Source organism: Pholis gunnellus, assembly GCF_910591455.1.
Source record: "Pholis gunnellus genome assembly, chromosome: 6".
In the NCBI taxonomy this organism is placed as follows: Eukaryota; Metazoa; Chordata; class Actinopteri; order Perciformes; family Pholidae; genus Pholis; species Pholis gunnellus.
The window spans coordinates 2,945,492-2,972,150 of record NC_136532.1 but is presented as its reverse complement, the minus strand read 5'-3'; the positions used below and the strand labels follow the sequence as shown (position 1 = coordinate 2,972,150).

At 42.8% G+C, this 26,659-nt stretch overlaps 1 protein-coding gene across 2 annotated transcripts in view; it reads left to right on the top strand.

Moving 5' to 3' along the window:
- The window catches only part of nr6a1a (nuclear receptor subfamily 6, group A, member 1a), a gene marked incomplete at its 5' end in the record, with an annotated part of 80,512 nt that continues 53,853 nt past the window's right edge, over positions 1 to 26,659 (top strand). For both annotated transcript variants that reach the window (XM_079161627.1, XM_079161626.1), the window contains 2 exons: positions 1 to 67; positions 18,170 to 18,217. In XM_079161627.1, the coding sequence (XP_079017753.1) occupies positions 1 to 67; positions 18,170 to 18,217 (115 nt within the window). The remainder of the gene's footprint in view (positions 68 to 18,169; positions 18,218 to 26,659) is intronic.

Below are 26,659 nucleotides of genomic sequence, written 5' to 3'. Positions count from 1 at the left end.
ATGGAGATAGAGAAGAGGACGACTGGGTTCGACTTCCCGGAGAGAAACAACGCTAAGTCCGTTAACGGTAGGCAAACGCGACCCTGAGCATGATCGTGCATGTCCACACGCACACCCCCATACAACACGCTGCTGCGGGCCGTGACGGAAGCACACCTTCCCTCACCTCCACAGAGAGCGGCAGGCATGGCTGCACTGTTTCTGATCAGCCCTATCAGCTGCACGAGCATTCTGCAGCCACCTCTCAAGAGGTACCTCTCCGAACTGTACCGTGACGCGTGAGCGGAACCTGAACACACGGGACAGCTGGAGCGTGAGCTCAGTGGGCTCCTGGTCCTGCTGCTGCTTCATCTGCTGAAATGAAGTTTAGGGCTCGACACGCTACATGTATCTCAACAAGTGGAGTGAATGCAGTGAGTGTCCTGTGACCAGGGGTGAGAGAGATGTGGTCCAAAATGTACGTGCTTTGGTTTGGTCCCGTGCTTTGCATCATGGAAGGGACCGACTTGTTGGCTTGCTTCTTGAGGTGTGTGTGTGTGTGTGTGTGTGTGTGTGTGTGTGTGTGTGTGTGTGTGTGTGTGTGTGTGTGTCTCTGTGTGTGTCTCTGTGTGTGTCTCTGTGTGTGTGTGTGTGTGTGTGTGTGTGTGTGTGTGTGTGTCTCTGTGTGTGTGTCTCTGTGTGTGTGTCTCTGTGTGTGTGTGTCTCTGTGTGTGTGTGCGCGTGTTTGAGAGAGACTTGGGCTCAATGGGAACAGAGGTCGGAATGTTTTTATTTGGAGGTGGCCAGCCAGGCTCGGGGAGATCGTAAAATGTGAACTTTTGAACTTGGAGAACGCCCTGGAGCCATGAGCTTTTTAGTCCCCAAAATCCGGTGTTGCATGTGCTTCACAGGATGGAAAAGATGGGTTTGAAGGAGAGGCGATACGTGGGTCAGATGGGTTCAGAGTGCATTTCAGATTGCACTGTACGAAAGTTTTTTTTTTTCTTCCCGTTCTGTTGGCTTCCAATTGATTGTCTTCACATGTTCTATATATTGCCCAAACTAAGCCCCACAATGCGTTGCAGCAGTGTCTGTCCCAGGCGCCAGTCCCGTATCGAGCCCCCGATGCGGGGGGCTGAAGATTTATTGACCTTTCCAAGATTGAAATTCCTTTAACTCTGCGTGCTCTGATCGCACTATGATGGCGACTTAATGAGCGTAATTATAAAGAGACTCAAAGCCTGCACCGACATGTGATGGCTTCCTTTTCTCCGTCATTTTGGTTTTTGAAAAGAGAATTCTAATAATTACAAAAAGAGGGACAAGGAGTATTGTTTATTATTTGAATACATTATTACATATGTTTAGGCACAGTACCATTTATTACTCAAACGATTTGTCCATGCACAGAAAATAAACCACCAATTTTGATTAATTTAATTACTTTTTTTAAATTCATTTCGTCAACTTGGGCTTTAGGAAATTGTAACAGACATTTTCTTTGACTATTTTCTGAATTTAAAAAAAATAAACAATGACTATATCAAATAACAGATTAATCAATAATTCAAATAATTGTTGCCGCCCTGCTAACCTTAAATATATATATTTTTAAAGAAATAATTCTCTATTATTTCTGTCATTGCAGAATGTAAAAGAATACACAAATGGAATGAACCAAAGAAAGCAGAATGTGTTTTCAACATGTTGTATCAACCATTTGATGGGATTTAATTATTTCAGTCAGTTTGAGTAATTTGCAAACTCAGCATTTTTCTTTTCTTTTGTCCAAAGAAGATTCACCAAATTAAGAGCTCTGTTAATCTAAACATCGCCATGAATACAATTCTTTTGATAGAAAAGTGCCCCCTTTTTATGTTCTAAATGTAATTGTAAGAGGAGGAAGGCCTTTTACATCGTGTAGAGCTGAAGTATGGAGTCATAAGTATATTAATATAAACTTTTCTCATCGATTTAAGTAATTTTGTAAAGAAAAAAATTCTCTTTTCAGGTGAGCTGTTTTCATCACATGAAGTTTTGTCCTTGACGTCAGACGTAAACTGCTCCAAAAAAAAGGCGGCTAACAATCATTTTAATGCTTATTTTAGTAATTTTCTCGATTTAATCGATTAGTTTTTTGGTCTGAAATGTCTCCCAGAGCCCAAACGGACACCTCAGACATTTATTTTTGGTGTCACACGGGAGTAAAGAAACTGGAACTTAAAAAAGAATCAAATTGATTATCAGAGTCATTGTGTATTAATTTAATTGTGCAAAGCTGCTTGATTCATCTTGCAGCTCATCAGCATTTCTCTTTATTTTCCTGACACTTTACCAAATGATTCAATTCATAAAGAAAAGACACGGCAGCTCTTTGCACATTTCAAACGAGACAATTCAAGTTCTTTACAGAGGCAAAAAAAATCACATACACATTAGAAATAGTCTGACAATTAATCGATGAAGAATATCAGCGTTAGTTGCAGCCGCGGAGGAAGGAAAGATGTTACAGATGTTAAATGCAGCTGGTTAACCCATCACTGACGGAGAAGTGTTGACTGTTAAATCCTCTGCTCACATTGTTGCATAGAAATCAACCAAACCCTCCTACAGCTCCAGTTCTCCACATAACCACATTTGAAGTACTCAATTTCGATTGATCTTTGAATTGACCAGGACCCCCTCCCACCCCACCCCACCTGCCACTCTGCTCACTGAAGTGTGCTTGTTTTAATATAATCAAATTCGGTGGAAGGAGCAGAAAGAAAGCGGGAGACAGGTTGGGTGGAGGAGTCCCGTATTTGTGTGGATCCATGTTTTGGGCCTCGGGGGTTAGCAGCCCGGCAGGGCCGACAGGCTGAAAGAAAGTGCTTTGTCAGCCCCCTGCTCCGGCCGGGGGTCTGTCCTCCCCCTCGGGGACGGCTGGCGGTGGGTGGGGCAGGGACAGGATGCAACCCCCCCCCCCCCCCCCCCCGCTGCTGTGAAGCTTGAATGATGAGCCTGGAGGAGTACAGTAAGGAAGGAGGGGCTGCTGGAGGGGGGGGGGAGGGCAGATGTGATCCATCATGTTGTGTTTTCTTCTTCTTCTTCTTAACTTGACTCCTCCGCTATCACTAGATCTGTGTCAACATCAGCACAGTGACAGCAGCCCCCCCCCCCCCCCCCCCCCCCCCTCACAAACACACAGCAGATGACTGTATTCTAAATAGCTGGAACAAAATGATCTGGAGTCTCTACAGCAAACTATGGTTCTATCTTTGTTAGTCTTTTCTTAGGTTTGATGGTTTTATTCTTCAACAGACACATTTAACAGGTATTTTCAGTCATTGTCATCAAGTATTTTGATTCCCATTTTTAGATGAAATGGAAGTTGTGGAAATAAGAAAAGGATGTTTGAAAGTCTGAAGGATTCTGTCTTTCAAAGTAAATCCTGCAGTCTCCTTTTGTGTGCTCTCTGACACGCTGCAGAATATCTCTACAACTGATTTAGTTCAATAAAACTAAATGTTAATGTTACATTTCCTAAAGTAATTTGGCAATGCTTTCTATTTTCCCGATGCAGAATCTCTCTGTCTTGGATCAAGTGACACTGTCTTGAAACGGGGAGAATCAGATAGTGATCCGGCCTCATCTTTCACTCATTTCTTTTCTCAATAAAATCAAACTGAAAGAAATAATCAGGATTTTTTTACTAGTTTCAGAGTGAAACAAGGGTTTGAATGTTAGGACTCCACCTATTCCTCACCCGGGCTGATTAGCATTTCAAACAAAGTGATTTATCTCACAGCACGCTCCGCAGCAGATGGTTTCACCATTTAAGACTCCGTTTTGATGAATGAGAGGATTCTGAAGTGTGTGCTATCCTGTATGTGCTGGAACAATGAGACGGCAGTGAAGACGAGCTGGAAGCTTCACACTAATCATTTGGCCCTGCTATAGATTGGATTTACTTCTTTAATTTGTATTGATTATCCAGGTTTCAGTATAATGATGCATAAAGAAAAACACTGACGTGACGCATTATTTCTTTTCTTACTGCCGGCCGAACACATTCAAAGTTACAGGCCATAAAATACACTTTGATTTGTTTTAATCAAGAGGAGCGATTCATGAATATAACCTATTTTTAAGTTAGATTACATATGTTAAAAAATGGAAAACGAAAATTTTTGAAGTGCTTACAAATTAAAAAAAAGTCAAATAATGAATTTGCTTAATAAGAAAACTAGTTTTAAAAAATATTTGAGAATATTTTACTGGACTGTTTGTATACATTTGGCCAGAAATGGTTTGTTTCCTCTAAATATAATTGACCTTTCAAATGCACACAGGCATGAAACACTGTTGTGATCCTATATGACCGTTAGGAGGTCAGGACTAAACTGAGGCTGGTTGAGAGTTCCTCATGTCATCGGTTGTTGTCGTTGTTCTCGGTCATTGTTGATCGTGTTCAGGCTATTTATTTATAGAAATTTGCCATTTGTAAGATAAGAAAATAGTATTGTAATATGTATATTTCATTAGTATTTTTGAGTATGAAATGATGTTTGACGTTTAGGCTAATATAATTCTAAATGTATTGATAGAGCCTAAAGATATCACCATTAACTTAAATTGGCTATTGATGCTATTGTGCTCCAATACTAATACGAGCTTGTTAAATGTTTTGACCTCTTGTCTCAGCCATCAATCATTGTGCTGTGGTGAGATGTTGTTCATATGGAATCATTTCTTCTTTATTTCAGTGACAGTTGGACCCTCTGGTGAACAGCATTAACAGCTCTGTTATTTCCATCCTTCTTTGTCTTTAGCAGGTCTCTTAATTCTGCTGCTGAGACTGTTTAAAACTGAAGGACTTTACTTTATGAGTCTCTGAAAACAGGACCTCTATATGTGGGCATCATGCGTAGCCCTATATGCTATTATTGGGACTATGACGACTTACAATATTCATGAATGTGCGCTCATTTACTCACAGATGGCATTCCTCATGTTCACGCTGGTAGTTTACACAGAAGATCCTCGTCTCTGAGGGGTCTAGAGGCTGAATGTCCTTCATCCTGAAGCCGCGGTTTCCAGGCAGCATGCGTGTGTGGTCTGAATCAAGAGGGTCAGGTGATGCAACCACAAACCGGTTCAGATCAGTTTCAGATCCTCCTCCTGTCTCGTCTTATCTTATCAGGACAACATTCAAACCGGCCCATCACACCGACGTGCACAGAGACCGGACAGTTTGGGCGCTTTGCTGTTGACCACTGTATGAAATGTCACTCTCCTGCGTTCTCATACTCTCATACCAAGCTGACCTTGGTCCAACACGAGTGCTGTGCCCTGCTTTGTTCTGTCGTTTCAAGATGCTGACTGCCATTCTTTGAGAAATACAAAAACATTTTTTTTAATTAATACATCGTTAATTGTTGTTTAAACACTAGAACTTTGCACTAATGAAATGGCCTAAAATTGGCAAAATTTTAAAGTTTTTGATACTTGGGGTTAGAATCGCATTTTTGTTAGTATTAGAAAAGTATAGAGGTTCATTACCCAGCGCTAGTTATGAGAAATCTTTCAACATTTTATGGCCTGTATCTTTAATTAATCCAATTAACACGATCACTTGTGAAACCGAAACACCGGCGGTGTCTCTTAAATGTGTTGTCTACCACTGGACTGATCAAAACTTCTCCTGTTTGTAACACCCAGTTAATAAAGTCCAACCCCTGAGTCTGTGTCATGGCGTAGATTAACTCAGAACATGTAGTTGGATCGTCTGGTGACTTGTTGCTCGTAAAGTCCCGCTGGTGTAACGTTACACGCTAGGTTTCTCAACCAAATCATGTACATCTGAAACTAAATAATAGGCCACTTGCTAATGTTTTCTATCCGCTCACTAAAAGCACACGGATCTGGAAAGACAGTTTGTTTAGGTTGCCGTCACCATCTCTGGTGGTTAATGCTGTTGTACTCTGCTGTTTTTGGTGCTAAACTGTTTGCAAACTTTCATACGTCATCTTTGTTAATAATCTGTTAAAGGCTCTATAGTGCTAAGTTAGTGACCATGGGTTGTACCTTACTTTTCACGATGCATTGTGGGATACTGTGAATCCACTTTATAGGGTTTAATAATTCTCACTATACATTCGGACAGCACTACAAAATGGCGGCTATACTGACTGTATGTAGTGAGTGATTGGACACGCCCAGGGTCAGCGTTGATCCCTTTGGGTTTATGACTTTTGACGTTATGCATGGAAGCTGTTCCTTTTTTTTTTTTTTACAATTCATCAAAGCCATAAAAAGATCTCTGTTGATATTTGTTAAAAAAAAAAAAAATCCTTTGACAAACTCAATGTCCATCCTCCCACTGAGCTCAGAGCTCTTCCCCCGAGGCTGAGCTTGTGATGTTGTTGTTGTATGGACTGTGACGGACACGTGGGGGAGGTGGCAGTGAGCGCTATGGGAACGGTGACCAGGGTCAGTGGGATGTTGCTCTTGAAGCATTAATGGCCCGCTCTCAGCTGACCTCCATGTAACCCAGCAAAGTATTTACAGCCTCCACTTGATCCATGAGCTACAGGCCAGGGTGGCAGTGAGCTGCTCTCTGACTTGTTCACTAGCTGGATCCTGGCACAACCTGAGGATCGAGCAGCTGCTAATGAGCTGCAGGGAGGGGGGGGGGGGGAGGAGCGGCCATAAAGCATATTTTGAAGGGGAATACATGACAGTAAGTATGGGTACAGTGACACTGGCAAATTATCACGCCTCTGTGATATTTAACACATAGCGTAGCCAGAGGCCATAAACGTCTTCAATTTGAGTTTGTATTTGGGTGGAGGATGAGGATGAGTTTACAGGCAGCTGTAAAACACTGAACTTGGTATGTAGAGCAGGAAACGGGGGTCTTCTGTTAGCAGCCTTAACTATTAGGTGTCAGTTCTATTATTATTTGAAGGAACTCACTTCAGCGCACACAGGTGACTTGACTGGTGTATCGATGCAAAGGTCCTTCCATGCTGGGAAGATTGGAATCTGTTGAAGATGTAGCGCAGTCATCCTCACTGATTTATGGACGAAGCCAGGCACCACAGTCATTTGGCAGTCAACAGAAAAGACACACAGAGCTGTGCACAATGGCAATTTCAACAGGAATCTGCTAAACAGTTACTGTTGTCATTACCTAAACACACACGGTTATGAGCAAACATTTCCTGATTGCTCACTTGAGGTAATGCTTTTAAGGGCTGTGCACCTCCGTTGTGAACGGCCTATGGGCGGAGTCTTTGCATCTAACTATTAGTTCCACTGGTTGATTTATTGTTTGGTCTGTAAAATGTTAGTAAAATACTTGTCGATATGACATTCATTTTACAATGATCTAAACTAGAGTGACGCAGCAAATCCCCACACAAGAGAAGCGTCACTTAAATGTGTGGATTTTCTGGCAATTGATGAAATGACTAATGGTTTAAGCAGGGCTTGACAGGAAGAGTTTCCAGATGGCCATTGGCAACCATTTTGAGAAATAGGCAAACACATTTTTTGGTTGGTCTTTAACATGTAAAGAAAATAGGGACAGAAAACATTCCCAGATTATTTCCCAGAATCAGGACCGACTGGAAGTCATCTCTGAAAGTAGAGCTGATGGACCCACAATCCAAGACTTCAATGCGGAAGGTTTAATGGATCTGTGCTGGGAATCAGTGCAAAGGTCCAGAAAACCAACCTTTTGAATGGATGAACAAGCAGCCAGTGACTTGCTGGATTCATTTCCGAGGGCTCTGTGAGGAACATTACAGCTGCTCTACTGATGTTTAGTGTAGCAGGAGCATGTACGTGTTGAGCCCTGTTCATTTGAGATCATTTCCTCAACACTACACTGCATTTGTGCATAATAACTGAACTCTATTTACATAACTCTCAGACCAGTTCAATTGAGAATGCTGCTGACACTTTAGTGCCAAGCAGAAGGGGAGGAGCCTCTCCCAGATGCACAGCTGTAAGTGTGTGTGTGTGTGTGCTACATTGTAGTTAGAAGTTGATCAGCAAATGTTTGATATTATTTCATTGCCACATAGTGAAGTTCATGATTTCTGCTCACACACTGAAAGAGAATTCTGTTCACAAAAGTGAAATGACATCGTAGGATGATTCATGTAGAGTGTGACCAGAGGAGTAAATCCATTGAACCTTGTGCCTTTATAGTAACTGGTGACATTTACTGTGGTCTCATTATCCACAGGGAGGGAGGGCTTCTGAGCTGCTGAATAACAGGAAAATGAGACTTTGAGTTTGCAACAATTGTTTAAAAGTTACAGGTATAGATTGAATTTAAAAGTGACCCATAGTTACTCGATATATATTACAGATGACTTTAAGCGTTAATAGGGAAACCTGGAGTCAACCTGGAGTCAATCCACCAACTTTTGGACTAAATTCACCCAGATTTGACTTCAGAGTGTCTCCCTGACGTGGCCCTCTTGATGAACAAGAAGTGAGCTGCAGCTGACTGATCGCAGCATGGTGACCCCTGGTTTGTTCTTTTGTCTTCGGTTGGTTTTTGTAAGATGATTATTATCAGATGGCTGCTTTACGCCTCAGTCTGCGCCGTGCGCTGGCTCGCTCTGTGAGGTAGTAAAACTCTGACCCCTGGTATGATGAAAGGGAAGTTGCTCCTTTGAGCGTGTCAAGTGGCGGTGACGGAGCCCCCACCCCTCTGACCACAGCGCGACCCTCAGCCCGACCGGCCGCCCGGATTAGCACGGATAAAGACATACATTCATTAGCTTAACACGACATTCACTGATGACTGCACTATGAGAAAGTGTGAGGCCTTCAGCCCATTGTTTGATCCTGAAGGCAGCATTATGGCCGTCAATGTAGCATTAAATAAAAAGAGGACTGAACTATAACCCTCAGATATCCATCAATGATTAGTCATATTTTCAGTAAGAGACATTTATGCTTTAAAATAAGATAAAGAAACAAAAAACTCATGGGCATTATTTTCTATGCATTTCCCCAGTATCTAGTGGAGTCTCCTTACTGCCACTGGATGATTGTAATGTGGCCCATGGTGGCTTATTTATCATAGATCTCTAAGTACAAAACAATGAAGTCAAATATTATTTTATATCGGTTACTAACTTTTTGGATTTCTTCATCTTTCTTTTATCTTCAAAGCTGAGTTTGACTTATCGTTGGAATCCGTGAAGGAAATCTTCAACATTTTGGAAAATGCACATATTGGCTTTCTCTTTGAGAGTGAGACGAGACGAATGAGCTATAAACGTCATGTCTGGCTCTGTCCAACGTGAGAAAATCCTCCCAACACGTTCGTTAAACCTGTTCACGGACAGACATGTCGAAAGAACAATTTGAGGTTCCAGGGGGAGATCATCCATCTACTGAGCGTTTCTACACAGCCTCTCCAGTGTGGGGTTGCCAGTTAACTGTTTTGGTCTCTTTACAGGCACAGTGCTGGCAACCTCGCTGATAACAAGACTACGCCCGGTGGGTGTTCGTCTAGAAATAGTGGCACAACACAAGTCCTTTTTAAAAGCACACATGGCTAAATGTCTGTGTGTAAGGATGAAGAACCGTGTTCATTAGTGAGGTGCTGAGTCCGAGCCGGGCTCCAGCTCCTCCAGCTCTCTACATTACCCATAGACCCTCACACTCACAAGAAAGCAGATGAGTTGTTTGTTCCCAAAATGAAGTATAGTATAGTTTTAGAGATAACGTTCTGTGAATTCAAAAACCTCTGAGCAACGTGTGTGTGTGTGTGTGTGATGGTGGATTTAGCAGCTCAAAGGTTTAAATGACATGTGTTAGTCTACGTATCTTATAGCATACAGTTTCAATCAGGCTGAAATACTGGTTAACTCTGTTCTGCATATAAAATATGTGCACACGTTTCGGGGGTTTATTTTAGTTATATACCTCCGAAAAGATTAAAAAGACAGTAAAACGCAGGGCGCTTCCGAGTCTTAAGAAAAGCGTTAAAATATCTGAATTGATATTATCACTCACCATAAATATATTAAATGTGAGTGTCTTAAATTCAGTTTTAAAACTCCTCACAAGTGCTGATATGTCTGAATGCTACTGGTGAGTTTGAAACCCTCCTCAGTCATCCGTGGCTCAGTCTCCCATCACTTCCAGGTGATCACACGGTGTAAAGCTGCTGGTCAAAATGTGAGCTGGAGATCTGTGAACTTGAGCGGCGCTGCGAGGCAGCACCTCAGGCCTGAAACAGCGGGGAGGACAGAGCAGACATTGTGCTGCGCTGTGTTACACACAGAGGTCAAGGGTCAGATGTAGAGGTCAGAGGGACGACCGCGGAGCAGCTTGTGAAGCCGACACTCAAGTTCCTTCACAAGCTGTCATACGCAATATCCACCATTAGGGCTGGGCCATCGGCCGACGTCTTCTAACACGATACAGGTCATTAACCCTCGTGACGTGTGTTTAGGTAATTCAATAAATACATATTCTATAGGAAATAACCACAGTTTCTTTCTATTTTAACAACTAATAAATGCATTTCACAGGACAGGTAGTAGACATTAAGGTCCACAATCATTTTTTGAATTTCTGAATCTAGGTGTATGGAGCATTCATAACATCACTGATTATTCTCTCACTGGTTATAATAAGTTGGGTTAGCTGTCGAGTAGTTTTAGACCTGCCGTGTTTACATTCGGGGTCATTGCCATGGTCATGTAGTGTGATGGCATCAAACAGTCGTGTACATTTAATTATCTGTTAACCGTTGTATGTGGTACATCAGAGATACGGTTTCTACATGAGCAGCCACAAACAAAACCCTGTTAACACGTTTGTGTGTACCGTAGACTGTAGTCTGTTTCAGGTGATGACATCCATTATGCCTGTAGGGGGACTTTCCTAGTAGCTCCTCTTGTTGTGGTGGAGCTGAGTCTGAGAATGTTTCTGCATGTTGTGCCCTCTCAAAGCAAAACAGCGGTTTGCTCCAGCTGCGCTCCCACATGCACGGCTCAGAACGTAAAGCCGCGTCCAGCTGATGTGAATGTTGCTCTAACGCAATCCGACAGCTGGCTTCACGACGTCAATATCAAAAGGATGAGAAGACATTTTTTACATCGTCATAAGGCCCTATCCACCACGGGGAGCTGAGAGGCTCTGAGCCAAAGACAGACTGTCAATCAGGACCCAGTCTTGTTGTGGTGAGGAGGGGGCTCATAGAAGTGGTTGTATTTAAGGTTTACCTGTAGAGGCAGTGGGAGGTAGCACCCCTCTCACATTCAGCAGGCCATTCACACCCACTGGAAGCAACATTGACCCCATAAAGGCACAATAAGGCCTTGATAGCAGCCAGCTAGATCGAGTGATCCAGCAGCAACAGCTCCCTAAAGCCAGGTGGTCCTGTAGCAGCAGCAGCAGCAATGTCTCCACTTGGTTATACACCCATCTGCTCCTTCAAGGCTGTCTGAGGCAAACTGAAACTCCTTACTGTCATGCATGGGTGTCTCCGCTGGAGGGGGGGGATGGATCGAGTGGTGCCCAAAGGGTAACGCAGCCCTCTCTGCTCTGACCTCTCAGAGCCACCGAGTGAAAACAATGATCTATCTGTGGCTGCTGCTTCCTCTCATCCATCTCACAGTCGGGAGGGCTGATTGATTGAGTGATCAAGTGGGTGAAAAATTGACGTTGCATAACGCACAACTGTAATCTTACAGAACATTTCTGAACTGTGCTTTCCTCAGTCATTCTGCTTTCACAGGCAGGAAGTGTAGTGAGAGAAGATTGGCACATGTTCAGTCTTGGATCTTCATTGTTCATGCTAGTTACCTACACAGAGCTTCTGTAGGGCAAACATTTCAAGTTTGTTCATGTCATGTGATGTAATCTGGGATAGGTCTGTTAAAGTATCGCTGATTACTGCATTGTATCCACTGTGCTTTGGGAAGTGACCTATTCAGTGACGAAGGACAATAACACCTTAGATGAGGAATCCAGAACAAAATGTTGTAGCGCTTTTCTAGTCTTCCGACCACTAAGGTTTTTGAGACATTTATCTTTGAAGTTTCTGCTAATCAAGACACAATCGAACAAAACTTCCAAAACACTGTCTCTTGAAACTCAATCATCATTGTATTCACTTCCATTGAGGTGGAGGCAGAAACCTCAGACACAGATGTCAAAACCTGGACCAACTGGATTATTAGAATAACCTGGACAATACACATTATTTAAAAAACAAATGGACAATATATATTAAAAAAACAGAAGATATAGATTATAAAAAAAACTGACAATATACATGACAAACTACATTATTTATATATATTTATTTATTAAAAAAAACCAGGAAAACACTATTAAAATGAGGAGGTTCATAGTACTGGTGCGGCTCTGCCATGAAGTTCCTTGTATGTGTTCAGAATGTTACAAATGAGGATTCTAGTTAAAGGTCACGCTGCCAAGTTTTGAACAGACTAAACAATTGAATTTAATGAATTCTTAATGCATGAAAACTCACTTTGATTTAAAAAAAAAAAAAAAAAAACAGCGATTGGGGAAAGTTTCTTTCTTGTCTCTATTAGCTCCTACAGCTCAGTCCAAGTGTGACACAATATCCCATTAATGGGTTTATTCACGGAGACGGGGAGACTCAGTGGGGGTATTGGAGGTTCAAAGAACCAGTTTGACCTCACTAATGCTTTAGTGGCCAATAGCCAGGTTACTCACTGACTCCTCTGGCAACTCCGTCATCATTTCCCCTCTGTATCCCGTCCGCTGTTTGGAGCCCGGCCTGCAGTGAGACATGTGATAGATGGTGGCCGTGTGGTTTGTAGTGCTGAGATAAGAGCAGGGCTGGCCCAGGGCCGGCCAGCCTGGCAGGTAGAGGCCAACCTACTCAGATAACAGGCTGGCGTTGCCCTCCGCTGGCCATGCGGAACCCCAGCCATCTGGGACAGAAGAGCGGGACAGTGATGGGCTGATATAGGGGCTGCATGAATGTTGGGGAGGGATTCCGAGGCAGTGCTGATGGCTTCAGGTTGAGGGTTTCAGAGGTTGGGGGACTTCAGTATCTGTTGCATGTACATAACCGATGAAGCCTCTACAATACATTGTGTTTCTAGTAAGGAATGTGGCTACCAGCGTTAAGTAGAGACTCCACCACAACTGTGTCGGAGCAAAATTATTTTGAACCACACTATTGTAGAATGTATTTCAAGAAATTTTAGAGATATTTCCAGTATGTGTAAAAGTTTAGGGATATTTAATTTTGTCTTCTGCGTTTCACAGTAGAAAAGCTGCTCATGCTGCCTGCGATATCAGGTGTCAGTTTGTTAATTTACGTTTTAAATTTTAGATTTAGTTGACTCTTAATTAATTATTTCGTCTTTAGAAATGATGAAAAATGCCATTTTTCAATGTATTTATTTATTTAATACAAAACACTGACTATATACATACACACACGCAGTTGCAGATTATTAACTGCAGCCACCATTCTTTTTCTATTTTTCCTGTGAAAATATTTAGATTTTCTTTTTTTCGTGGGTATTTATTCCAAATTGATGGTCTAAAGATAGAACATGCTGTCAAGTCTGAAAAGGCTTCGGGAACAAAATTGTGACTTTGTACTACATCAATAATTAAAAACCAAAACATAATTAATGGCTAAATTGATAATGAAAGTAATCGATACTTCTTGACTTGTCTGTCAAAGCTTACAGTGATACCCTGACACAACTGTTAATCAGCAAACATGTTCCAAATACGTCCTCGGAAACATTTGTTCTTTCTAACCAAAAGTATAAAGATATTCAGTTTATTATTGTGTATGACAAAGAAAAGCATCAAATCCTCACATTTACGAAGCAGAAGGTTATTGGAATTGGCTTTAAAACTGAACGAAATGAAGTGATTCTCAAAATAGTTGAGTCATGTTGTTCCTGTCGGACTGCATCATGATGCACGGATTACAATTCAGTGTATTGCGATATTTTTGAAAACTGATTTGAGGAAATCTGACGGTATAAAGAAAATACTAGCATATGCATAGAATCTGAATAAAACCAAACTTCTTATGCAGTCAGAACGGTGGGATTGTATTTGCATTCATCACAGTCCCTGTAACATCCAACATCATAGAACAACTTGTTGTGCAATCTGAGTCTCTGTATGCCACCAATCTATGCAAACTACAAATTCAAAATCAATAGTGTTTTTGAAAATCAATACAGTAAGTGTGTCGATTTTCTTACGGTCTTACTTACTAAAAGTAGGTTTGGGGTCTAGAGCTGAAACAGTTAATCTGACTGATATTTGCTACCTACAGTACTGTACTGCTAAATACCATATTGGGCACGCATAGCATGTTTCTATCCACGGAGTCGGAGGGGGCAAGAGTCGGGATGTTGTTTTGATGAGGAGCTGGTTGCAGAGGTTTTAGAGGTGAAAGGTTAAAGATGCAGCCTTTCTTTGTCAACACACAATGGGCCACAGCAGAGCAGGCTCCGGCTGTATTGGCCGCTGCTGGAAGTCTTCCCGGCCTCAGGCTATAATGGTCAATAAACTGTCATGAGGATTAGCAACAGAGACCACACATTGGAGAGCTCCATTCTTCTCTAGTGCTGCTCCATTGTCAGTGAGCATTGCAGCCTTGGTGTATGGGCTGAAACGAGGCCTAATCCTGATCCCAGAAATGCCTCGATTAAGAGCTGACCAGAAAACAGCGGAGAGAAAATTGTAAAATGATATGTGGGAGGACTGACTGACCAATAACCTCAGAGTGTCCTTGGACAGACATCAGCTTTCTGTTGTAAGATCATTTCAATGGAAAGCTGACCGTTTTCCAAAGCATGCTGTAGTGTTTCCAATTACTATGAACATTGTCTTGTAGTGAGAGGAACCATTCGAGCATTAACACACAACACCAACATATCTTTGACAAAAGTAGACGCAGACATGATGTTCACTGTGATGAATTATGTCGAGCTAGTTTTAAGTCTTTACAAATGGTTCTCACACACAAGACAGGAGAGAACCTTTTTAACATTTAAAGGGTCCGTACTAATCAAACCACAGTGACGCGTATGGGCTTATTGAAGCGTATAGGCCAGTGGCCAAGCATCAATGTGATGAGTTGGGAGTGAGAACGTGTTGCTAGGGATGGCAATGTTGGTCGGTTGGTCAGCAGCACACCACTTTGGTGCAGACTGAAATCTCTCAACAGCTAATGGATGACCTTTGGAGATCCCTTGATATTTCCAAGTACCTGTAAAACTAAATGTTTTGTGTTGTTGATTGATTGAATGTGAAAACTAAAGCTTTGTTCATAGTCCGTCATGGCGCAATAGTGTGAGCCTCAGCAGATGGTGCGCAAGCTACGAGGACACGCGACAGATTTCTTATTTGTTGCATTATTCTTCGAAATGCCAAAATGTGAAGAAGTAAGAAAACAACCAGTGTAACTGGCAAAACACCATAAACCAACCTCCACAATGACGAGAAGATAATGTAATTATCTGTAAACTCCTATTCATGGACTACTTTACTGCCTTTGTACGAGCCCTGTAAAGAACTACTCACATTTAGATTGTTTAAACCTCCGGTTTCTAAAGTGTGAAATGACCTTCTTTGTAAAATCCCTAGACATGTACATGTCAGTATATATCAGTGACTCACTAATGGCTTTAAGGAACCAAGTAAAAATTACCCGATCAATCCCTTAAGAACACTTCAACCTGTAATCTATAAATGTGTACCCTTAGAACACATGAGATCAAAAGTGCACCGAAGGTGGAATTTAACAAACTGAATGCACAAACCCGCAAAACCGACTTGGAAACCGAAATGTAAAAAATGTAAGCCTGAAAGCACAGAAAACACAACAACTTTAAACCTAAAGCTTGCAGGTACCACACTTTATTTTTAAGCACTCCTTTTTTCATTATGCTAAATGGCAGCATGTTAGCATTTAGTGCACAAGTACAGTCTCACAGACTAGCTAGTGTCGCTACAGACCGCTGCGTCCTCTTCCACTGCATGGTCCTCTTCTCTATTGGTTTTCCACAGCAGACGGTACAACCTCAGTGTGGGCGGAATTGTCAGCTGATTGCTGTAGCAACGACCATGTGAAACTTCTGTGAAATCATCTTCTGTGGGACACTCTCTGAATTCTTTCGTAACCAAACAGAGAAATGTCTGCACAATGATTTGTGCAGCGGCCTGTACGGCTGCCATTTTTTTGGAAACCTGGCTCAAGTGAATAAAATCAAACTGCAGTCGCTACTGATGTTAGCATGGCTATTTAATGGCTGTGTGTGTGTGTGTTGGAACAGAGCCTGTGTGTCGGTGTATGCTCCAGGGAGAACATATGCTGGTGTTGACTGGGGCAGGGGTGGATGTGTGTGTGTGTGTGTGTGTGTGTGTGTGTGTGTGTGTGTGGTGGGTGGGTGGGGGGGGGGGGGGGCAGCTGGCGCGTGTCGGGTCAGGGGTCTACAGCTGTTGATAGCAGGGTGGTACATTGACACAGATAGGGGGATCTGATGCACCGACAGCCCACACTCTGCACCCGTCTGGATATGAGTGATGGAGCTGGCCGGGCGCCATGTAAGTGAGAAGTAGACGCCGTGTCTCCAGACGCTGGCCGCACAGATGGCCAGGCTGCTGATGGAGGCGAGATGGGGAAAAGAGGGTACAAAACATAGTCAGAGTAACCAATATGAAGCAAACAGATTGTGCTGGGGTTATGCTCAGACCCGTGTGGTAGTCGGATGATATCAGGCCTTATATTTAAAATGTAATTTGGTTCAGTCGGTGTGGTCCACCGCTATTCTTTGTGATGCACTTTGATTCAGTTTTTACTGTACAGTTGATAAATATTCCACAGATTGCCATGAGAATTACTTTCGGTTAATGGCTTCCCATAGGCAGAGGTTGATAGCCCCTACTTGTATGTTGTTTGACATAGAAGTGATCACATTTAAAGGAACACTTTTGGAAGTGTGCTTGTTGCTTTACTTCAACTTATCTTAACTGCAACTATGGTTAAGATTTGGTTAAATAAACTTTCATAAAGTTACTGCAAGATGTCGGTGTTGAACCACGACGAGCTCCAGATCCACTAAAGCAGCCTGAACATGAAGACCATCTGAAACCATTGAGTCCATGGAGCAGAGCTGGATAGTTGTTGGACCCTAGTCAGAGCGGGCCGATGCTACGCTGTGATTGGCCAGTCTGCGTTTCAGGGGCGGGACTTAGTAAAGGGTCAATTTAAACTTTTACCAGGAATTTTAGTTCTTACTTTGGTCAAAAGTAGTCCAAGTTAGTGCTTCAATTAGTCAGTACACACCAGTAAGGCACATTCCATTTCTGTCCAACTGAGCACCGTTACTTATTACTCAGGACGGCCACTTTTGTGCCGTCATAGGGGCAACTGTGGCAAGACTCTTCAGCCAGATTGCTCTTGTAGCTGTGGTGTATTAATGGGTGTGAATGTGTGAATAATGACATGTAGTGTTAAAGTGCTTTGAGTGGTTGGAAGACTAGAAAAGCGCTATAAAAGTACATTCCATTTACCATTTACTTTGTAGCTAATGTGGGTACGCATTTATTATAAGTGTTGGACAGAATTAGCCCATGTTCTGCTCAAACAAGCAGCAGCGGAGGCAACATCTGCTGTGTGAGGTACTAAACCCAAGTTGGAAAAGTTGCAGAATCGGAGTTTGATTTCTATTTCTGGATACTAAAATCCTCTTTCCATGAGTGGTCTGCACAAAGCCCGACATGTATTTAAGCCCCGGGTTCAGTATGACTCGGACCTGTGAATGTCTCCTTCGGTGCATTTCTCTGTTCTTTTTCATTACAACCACTGAAACATCAGTAGATGCAGAGAACTAACAAACTCCTTCATCTGTGCCTAATCTTCACTATCTTCAGATGTGGTGGAAAATTCAAAAGGGCTTTTATACTTGCATTATAGAGTTACATTGCTTCTTAATATGTTCCTGATTCAAAGTCTAAGACAGATGTATGCGTTGTTTAATTCTAATTAAATAAAAATAAACCCCTTTCTTATGTGGTTGCACTGCTCCTCAGGGCCCATGTAATGTACATTTTAGACTTCTGAAATATTGTCTGCAGTGTTCTCTGGCTGTGAAAACATCCAACAGCTGACCGGTGTCCCTGTTTTTTCCAGGCTTCTACAGTGACCTTCCACTGGAGTCTGAAAAGAACGACAGCATGGGTGAGTTCACACGTTTATTCTCAGACAGGAAGTAAAGATGGAGCTTAGTAGGGCTATTTTTTTAAGCACAGTACATTTCAATTGACTTCACTTCTTCTTCATATCACTGACTTTTCACTAGATTACAGTCGGACATGTCAGACATCTGTCTCTGTTCATACTACAGTCTGGGTCAGTTTAACTCGCTGGTATTGCATAAAATCATGATAGTAGCTCCATCTAGTGGTAAAGTGGAGGGCTGTACATTTATTGAATGGCTTATAATTCCCTGTCAAATCCACAAGAGGGGAGTAAACTCAATAATGTCGAAGAAGCTGCTTCCACCAGCATTAATCAGCTGGCTCTTAAGCAGTAAAAGTGAAGCACAGTGTGTGAGAAATAAAAACAAGATGGTAAAAAGGAAATGTCTTTTCTGTGTTCTATATCTGCTCCATTGGATGAATAGCCTTAGTCTGTGTAGATGTGAGTGGTCAGATATCATAACCTCGTAGTGAAAGGCTACAATGTCCATGCCACTGTCAGAAGCGGCTCTGCATCATGGTTTCAATGCAAACCTAAACTGGAGATGTGACAAATATTCGGGTGTGACTCTTGGTCCAAAGGAACTGTCAGCAAAGGGCCAGGGGGTGAGGCAATGGTCCAATGTTAAGTTCCAGGTTCAGGCGAAGTTCACTCAGGACTCCCTTGGCTGCCATCGCAGCGCCAGTTGGCACCATGGTGGGGGTCAGAGGTCGGACACAGTTCAGAAGATGCTGACCTCGCCATGACTCTGTGCTGACCTAATTGTGTGCAGTTCTCCTCCGGCCTGGGCTTTCTCATTGCTCCCGCTATAAACTTGCAAGAGGAGAAAGGAGGAGGGGGAGGCAAAGAAGCCGGAGAAGAACTATTAAACCTGCACACACAGTGAATGGCTGGCATTGTTGCATGCTGCAGGAGGGGGCGTGGATTTATGAGGCTGAGCCTGATTGGGTTGTAAACTTGACGAGGTGGGCTTCGCGGCCGCGGCCACTCGCTCTCTCTGTTGGCCCTATTCTCCTCCCAGGATGCCTCGGTGCATGCACTGGGCAAGGGTGATGTTAGGGTCAAGGGGGGCTGAGGCAGGGCTCGGGCTTGTAAATGCTCTGACAGGGGTGGGAATTCAGAGACCCCCATTCAGTCACCAAAAAACCCAGGTCAGGGGCCAAATAGTTGAGTTAGCAACAGCTGTTTTCAACACAACGTCAATTTAGGTATCTCAAATGATAGTTTCTTTTTTTTCCCCATTAGACCCTTCTTCTGAATCCTTCTCTCCATACTCGGAGCATCCATTTCCATCTTCATGGACCTGCAGATGGTCATTTATTCAGGATTGATTTGTGGTTCATAGGGTTATAAGCCTATGAGAGAGCAGTGTCCGTGGCAACAATGTTGCTCTTTAGGATGGTGGTAAAATGCAGGAGTCCATAAAAGCTGTAGCTGCACACTTATTTGGATCATAACTAACACCTATTTGGATCATAAGTATTTACGTTTCCAATTTCTCATCCTGAATGTGAATCAGTATGGACCAATGGCTGCCGAGCAGGTCGCCAGTGGGATTAGAAGGATTCTTTGGTAACTACCTCTGTTCACTGGTTAATCATTACCAGCTGGGGACGGAACTTTCTCTCCTCAACTTTGCCCCAGAGTGGTTTCACTGACTAGATCTACACGCAATTAGCAGTTCATTGCAGTAAACTTTAACAAGCATCTCTTGGGAGATGTACACAGCAGACATGGAAATATAGGTGAAATACAAAATGTTCAACTCCGATTCTAGTATTCCATGTCCAACTGGATCATGAATGTTGACAGTGGTATCAAGTTAGAAGAAGCATAAGATACATCAGGAAATCATTTTCTATAAATGATATCTAGAATATTTAGTTTCATTGGTCTTCCATCATGACTCCCCCCCCCCCCCCCCCCCCCCCATAAATCAGCACAAGCAGCCAGGCCGCCTGCAGCACTGCACGTTCCAGGCCATAAGGGGGCAGTAGATCCATACAGGACCTACATGTTACATATGCTGCCACGTGCCACCTGGACCCAGTGAACTCATCACCCATATGGAACTACTTGGCCGGAGCCCAGCACATGCTTTTCCTTTGTCCTCACATAACCGGGCTAACTTCATACGCTCGTGTCCAAAAGTCACTTCAGATCACCAGGTTTTCATTTTCCTGCGTGCTACACAGCAGAGCAGTCAAACACTTGACACCACTTCAGATCCCCCTTTGTTCTTTTGTGGTGTTTTTTTTTTCTCCTTTTTTTTTTAAAGTGGATTTCACTGTGTTTCACTCAAACGAATGTATAGATAAGCGGCCACTAGTAGCCGTTTTCTTTCTCCTCCTATGGCTACCGCAGCCGTTAGCGGCTGGGAACATGGCATGAGTGCTGCAGAGTGTTCAGGAGCTGCTGACCTCCGTGCTTCTTATCATTTTATTAATTCATGATTAGCCTAGATTTGATTCACCGTCCATTTTATTTTTTTTTCCCTCTGTTGATGCAACTCGTGTTGGCGTTAGGCTCGGGGTCAGCCTGCAGAGTGTTTCCAGGTCAGGGAGAAGTGGGTCACGCTGTTCCCAGTGTCACTGCCTATAACTTCAGTGTGTGATGACAAAGCCCAACTCCACAGGGATAAACAAGCAGACTTTGGTGTGGCCCTAATATATGTGGCAAACATATCCATCAGCCCCAGCAGGCCTCTGTATGGCTCTACTCAAAGCTGCAGCCGCTCTGACATTTTATGAAGTCATTCACTTATTTTTTTTGTAGATTAACTCATTTAAAGTCAGTAATGTATCTACAGTTCTGCAGACTTTAAGGGGCTTTGTTTTCTAGAATTCTATGTAATTGTAGAGGTTGTCACTGTGACAAGAATACAATTCTATGACAAACGCTGAATAAGAGAATTCATTAAAAGAAATAGCAGCTGTTTGCTGTTAGCTTAAATTACAAAAATGTGCTCTTTTCCAATGATTTACCCTGAAGATATCAAAGTGATGCCTTTATATAAATGCACTGTTAATGATTAGAAAAAAAGACTGTTGCTTTACTTTTTATTAAGACTGCTGAAATACCGGCTGCCTCTCATTGTCCGCTCCAACACGTTTCCACTGTAAAACAATGTGTCTTGGGTCTGTTATGGCTGGAAAACATCAGTTTGAAATGTCCCTGCATGTTAACATAACCTAACAGGGCAATTACTGACAGATTATTTCCATCTGCCTATTCCTCCTCAGATGACATAGTGAAATAGGGTTACAAGGCTGGTAAACTCTCCAAGAATCGCAGGCACAGATTGTTACATTTTATAAAAGAATATGTGGGTCGATTTGAACTTAGTTTGTTTCTCGGTTCCTTCCCTTTTGTTAAATCTAGTTACTGTACACTTGGGTGACTCTCTTGTAATTACAATAGTCCCAGAGTCCATGACCGAGTTTATGTATATTTTAGTTAAAGGTCAATGCACAGAACAGAATAGCATTTTGAGGTTATGGAAGCGGTCACACTTAATAATGGAAAATCAGAGAAAAGTCATGGAATTGAACATCGCGCTTTAGGCAACATGCTGAACCCCTTCGCCTGTCAGCTGATTATGCCTGCACCCAGCCCACATTCCACAGAATGTGGTGAGAAACCCACATTTTATGGATATTATGCTTATTATAATGTTTAATACTTTTGTTGAATTGATACAGATATTGAGATTCTGACTTCACATGATGCTCTGAATTAGTGCTGGGCAGTATGACAAAAAACGTTATTTTTTAAGGTTTTGCCGGTTTCACGGTATTTCTTTTTTTCCTTGACTGTTTTTATATAGGTTTATTCTGTTCGTATAATGTTGGGATAACAGTAAGTATAAGTATAGTAAGTATTGTCTCCCCGGTAAGACGTACCTTGAATCCAGTGTTTTAATCATTGCTCTGAGTTTCTCTCGACTGTCTGTAGCGGGACCATGTCCTTGCATCGCTGGATCGTTATTGCGTTCGTAATGTCGCTCCACCGCTTGCTTTTCTTGTCATATGCTGCCTCCAGCAAAAGCCTCTTCAAGCGATGTCTGACCCTTCGGCTTCACCGTTTCACTCGCGCTAACGTTACCGTTTGACTGCCTCGAATTCGACGGCCGTTATCACTCTTGGTATTCCAACACATGTTTTCTGCTGAGGTGATGGAGAAAGTTGCTCGTGTTACCACCAGCGGCAACAACAGTGACTCGACAAACTCTCAAAACGTCGGATTTTTAAAAACAAAAATGCTTCCAAACAGCAGACACAGCTCCTCTCTTGGGCACAGACTCTATCGGTACATCTCCGGTCTGTCGTTGTTCATCCTGCATCGCTCCTTTCTGTTCTTTAATGTAACGTTACTGTAACGACGGAGCCTCTCCCAGCTGTTAACAGACTGTTGGGCTAGCTAGGGAGCTGTACCCAGCATGCCGTTCAACGAAGACATTTTATAAATGTACAATTATTAGCGTTACAAAGTGTTTATTTGTCACAAACTGTTGTGTCGTGGTGTTTTGCCCTGTTAAAGAGCGTTAGTTGTGGGTTATTAATAGTTATAACCATGACTAGGGTCCCTCTCAATACACTAGCTCCAACCGTAGCGCTTCTAGAGGCGAAGAATATATTTAGCTGCTTGTTGACGATTGACAGCAGTTGTTTCGGCTATGCACCGGTATGATGGTGTGTGAAAAATTCATATCTTACGGGAAATTAAAACCGGTATACCGCCCAGCACTACTCTGAATAAATGATGACTGGGCTAATAAATATATGTACATTGAGAACAATGCATTCCTGAAGGCAGCTGTTTTTTAGGTTCAATCTCATTGACCACACACAAACATGCATTACATTTAGGGCTGGGTTCCTCTAGTTTAATTTTGAACCATCTGAGAGGTGCCTATAACTCAAAGTTCAAGAAATGACGGTTGGCGTTGTTTAGTCAGATTTGTCTTTTCTTATGATCAAATATTTTCTGATATAAAGGTCCTAAAATTCGATATTTGGAGCATTTTTAAAGCAGCAAACAGCTGATGTCTATGTAAAGATATAGATGAGTAATGTCTAGCAGAGCACGGAATGAAGTCTCTCTCCCTCTGTGTGTTGTTATCAGAGCTTCTCCTCTTTGTTCACATAGCCGGCCGGCCCATGCTTTTTAATGTAAGTTAGTGCATGTGAGCGTGTCCCATTGGCTAGTTCACGGCCGCCGCTCTACACTGCTCTCATACAGTGGTTACAGCTGATAATGGCCTTCCATACTCGCCGTAGTGAAGCCGGCGCGAGGTGCACGCAAAAGAAAATGTGGTAATTATTGTGAGGTTGTTTTATGGCGTTTTTCCGGTTACACTCTTGTCTTCTTGCTGCTTCACATTTCTTTTGTACACCCTCTAGCCTTTCGGAGAATAATGCAACATACAAACGCCTTTCTGCGTGCTCGGAGCTTGCGCGCCTTTTGCAGAGGCGTGGTGCAAGTATGAACAAAGCTTCATGAAAGAGTAGCACTTCAGGTAAGCACCGTTGGCTCTGTCAGCACTGCTCCCGTTGTTTGCGCTGTTGGATGCGCTGGCTGTGTGTAGCCATTGAGAGGCAATAGAAATGCGCCCTGTATAAAGCATCTTTAAATAAGAAATGTTACCAAGTATTTCCAATTTTATTTAGGCAAAGTTCATCCACAGCTGCTTGTGTTTAAACATTTAACATTTGAGAACAATGAACAGTTTTGTAGGTCTTGACCACATTTCAGGCAGCCATTGGTTTCCATTCAATTTCATAGTTTGAAAATCCACCTGAAATGAGAATACACCTTCAGTAAGCCTGGTCTGTAGTTGTTGCTAATTTCATGGCTAACCCCCTTCACTTAAATCCGCTGTTGGCAAGCAAGACAGAGCGCTCGGTCTCTCGACTGGACACTCGCTAACGTTACCGACACAACCATGCTAGTGGTTACTTGTAGGAGTTTGCTATTTCTATAACATTTGTATAACATATATCACATTTAGTTGAAAAAATCCTATTTCAAAAAGAATAATCCTAAATCAGATGCTCTGGCCTGGCGGGCCGGCTTCATTCCTTATCTAACCTGGCTTTCAATCGTTTTTTACCTTAATGAACACGGATCATATTTGACCGAGATTTCTCCCATTTGTCTGAAGCATTGAAATCTTATAGGACACAAGGATAGACCGGACACTAAACCCTGGTTGTCATAAGGTACAAAATTATCATCAACCATTAGTGGGATATAGTCATGCAGATGGTTCGTTTCATTTATCCAGATTTTGAGTCGTCAGACATCTGCCTCCATCCTAATACAATGGAGGTTAATGGAATCTCGTTTGTGATCCTCTCAGCATCGGATAATGACCTTTTAAGGGAGACGGAATCAAATCTCTCGAAACCTGGAGGAAAAAACAAGCACATTTCTACATAGCACTCGTGGTAAGTCAGAAAATATGTATCATTTGGGTGAACTGACCCTTAAAAACCAAAGCATCACTGTAAATGTTGGAAGGACATCTGAACTTCAATGCTAAGAAATCCTGTATGGTGACATTAGTACACTGCAAGCAATGTGCTCACCAGCCTCGGCCAGAGGCCTTGAAAAACATTACCTTCATTAGTCCCATTACTAATGGCATGGTATCAGGTCTGTGCTCTCGTTGAAGCCCATGGCCAACTGGTTACTGAGGTGTTTGAACCGCAGTCTGCATTCATTGATCAGTGAGTTGTTTTCATGTAAACCCACCGACAGCAATGAATGTTTATTGCAGCCTTAGAAGTGACTCCTCCTGCGTCACAGCTGATTTGGTGCTTGGTGGAATGTGTCCCGGGGATTCCAGTGAACTGAAGGTCGAAGCATTGACTCGTAGTCCACAGACTGTGGGTCTCAGTTTGCTCTGCATGAGAGCAGAACTGAAACATCTCACAATGTATGCTTTCCAGCGGGGGGGGGGGGCGGGCGGCGGCCCTCAGGGTACAGTCAACGGTCGATGGTTTTGGTCAGAGCTCAAACTCACCGACAGCGTTGAATGTTCACCGTGGGCACCAGAAACCAGAAAGGACCGCTGGTCTCGCTGCGGTTTGTTTGATTGATGGCAGCTATTTCTAATATTTTCTTCATTTGTCTGTCACTGTAGTTGTACTCAGACAAAGTGGAAAATCCCAGTGGCCTGTCCCTCGCTGGCGGGTTCCTATCCAAACCACATCATTTCAAAATGTCTGCAATTCAAATCGAAACATGTATTTTGTTTTTTTGTAAGCCTGCTATGATGTCAGACCTCAGCTCTCAACATTTGGTTAAAACAATGGAAAATGGGAACTTTGTAATGCTGTCACCAAAAAAGACATGCTAGATATAGCTGCGTGCTGACTATCGTGTGTGTGTGTGTGTGTGTGTGTGTGTGTGTGTGTGTGTGTGTGAGTGTGTGTGTGTGTGTGTGTGTCTTGGCCTGTGTGGAGTGACACCATGCCAAGGCGTGTTACCGCCCATGTCAGCGTGGAGGTTCAAATAGCGTCTAGTGAGGAGAGGCGGTGATGCAAAGGTTTGGGTTTCCTTAAACAACCCGCAGACGTGATGAACTCCACTGCCGTTGTCATCGTCCTCAACTCTTGCTGAACTACTAATGAAACTCCACTTTCTCTGCCTACCCTGTGCTTCTTCCACCTTCAGTCTGCAGTGAGAAGTGGAACAAAAAAAGAATGAGAGGGGGGTGATCAGAAATGGCATGAATAAAAGGACAGAAGACGAGGTCAGTCAGGCTCGTGGAGGAAGGCGAAGTGTGATCAGAGAACGCCGCTGTGCCCCGGAGTTTCTAGTGCACTGCAGTGTTGAGCTAGTTAGAGATTACTGTTCCCTTCACCCTGCGCTGAACCTCAGCTTCTGCTCTGGGAGTGTGCCTTCCTGTGTTCGCCTCTTTGAGGTTGGAAAATCATGCAGTCATGTTTTATTAATGCTCTCTCTGTCTGTCTGTGCTCTCTCTCCTCTGTTTTGCCTGTTTCCCTCGACACAGAAGAAAAGATTTGGAACACTATTTGTTTTTTTCTGAATCTTTTCACGTGGCATTGTGGCATTTCATGCATGTTGTGCTTTTGATTTGAAGACAAACTGAAACCTGTTAGGGAGGTAGCGAATATATGATGGAACTCATTGTAGAGAGATTTGTTGCAGTTCTGCAGGATTTGTGCTCTGGTTAGATCAATCTGATGGAAAATGAGAGAATTGGATCTACAGATGTTCTGTGTGTTTCACAGGCTTTCAGGAAGGAGCCACTCTCTCCTGCTCTCTGCATAATGAATGATCACTTTGGTGAGAGAGGCACAATTCTCTTTCTGCAGCTTTGACACAGTTCACTGACCTTAGAGACCTCATTATTCCCACAATATGATACTAAACATTTGTTTTCCATGAATT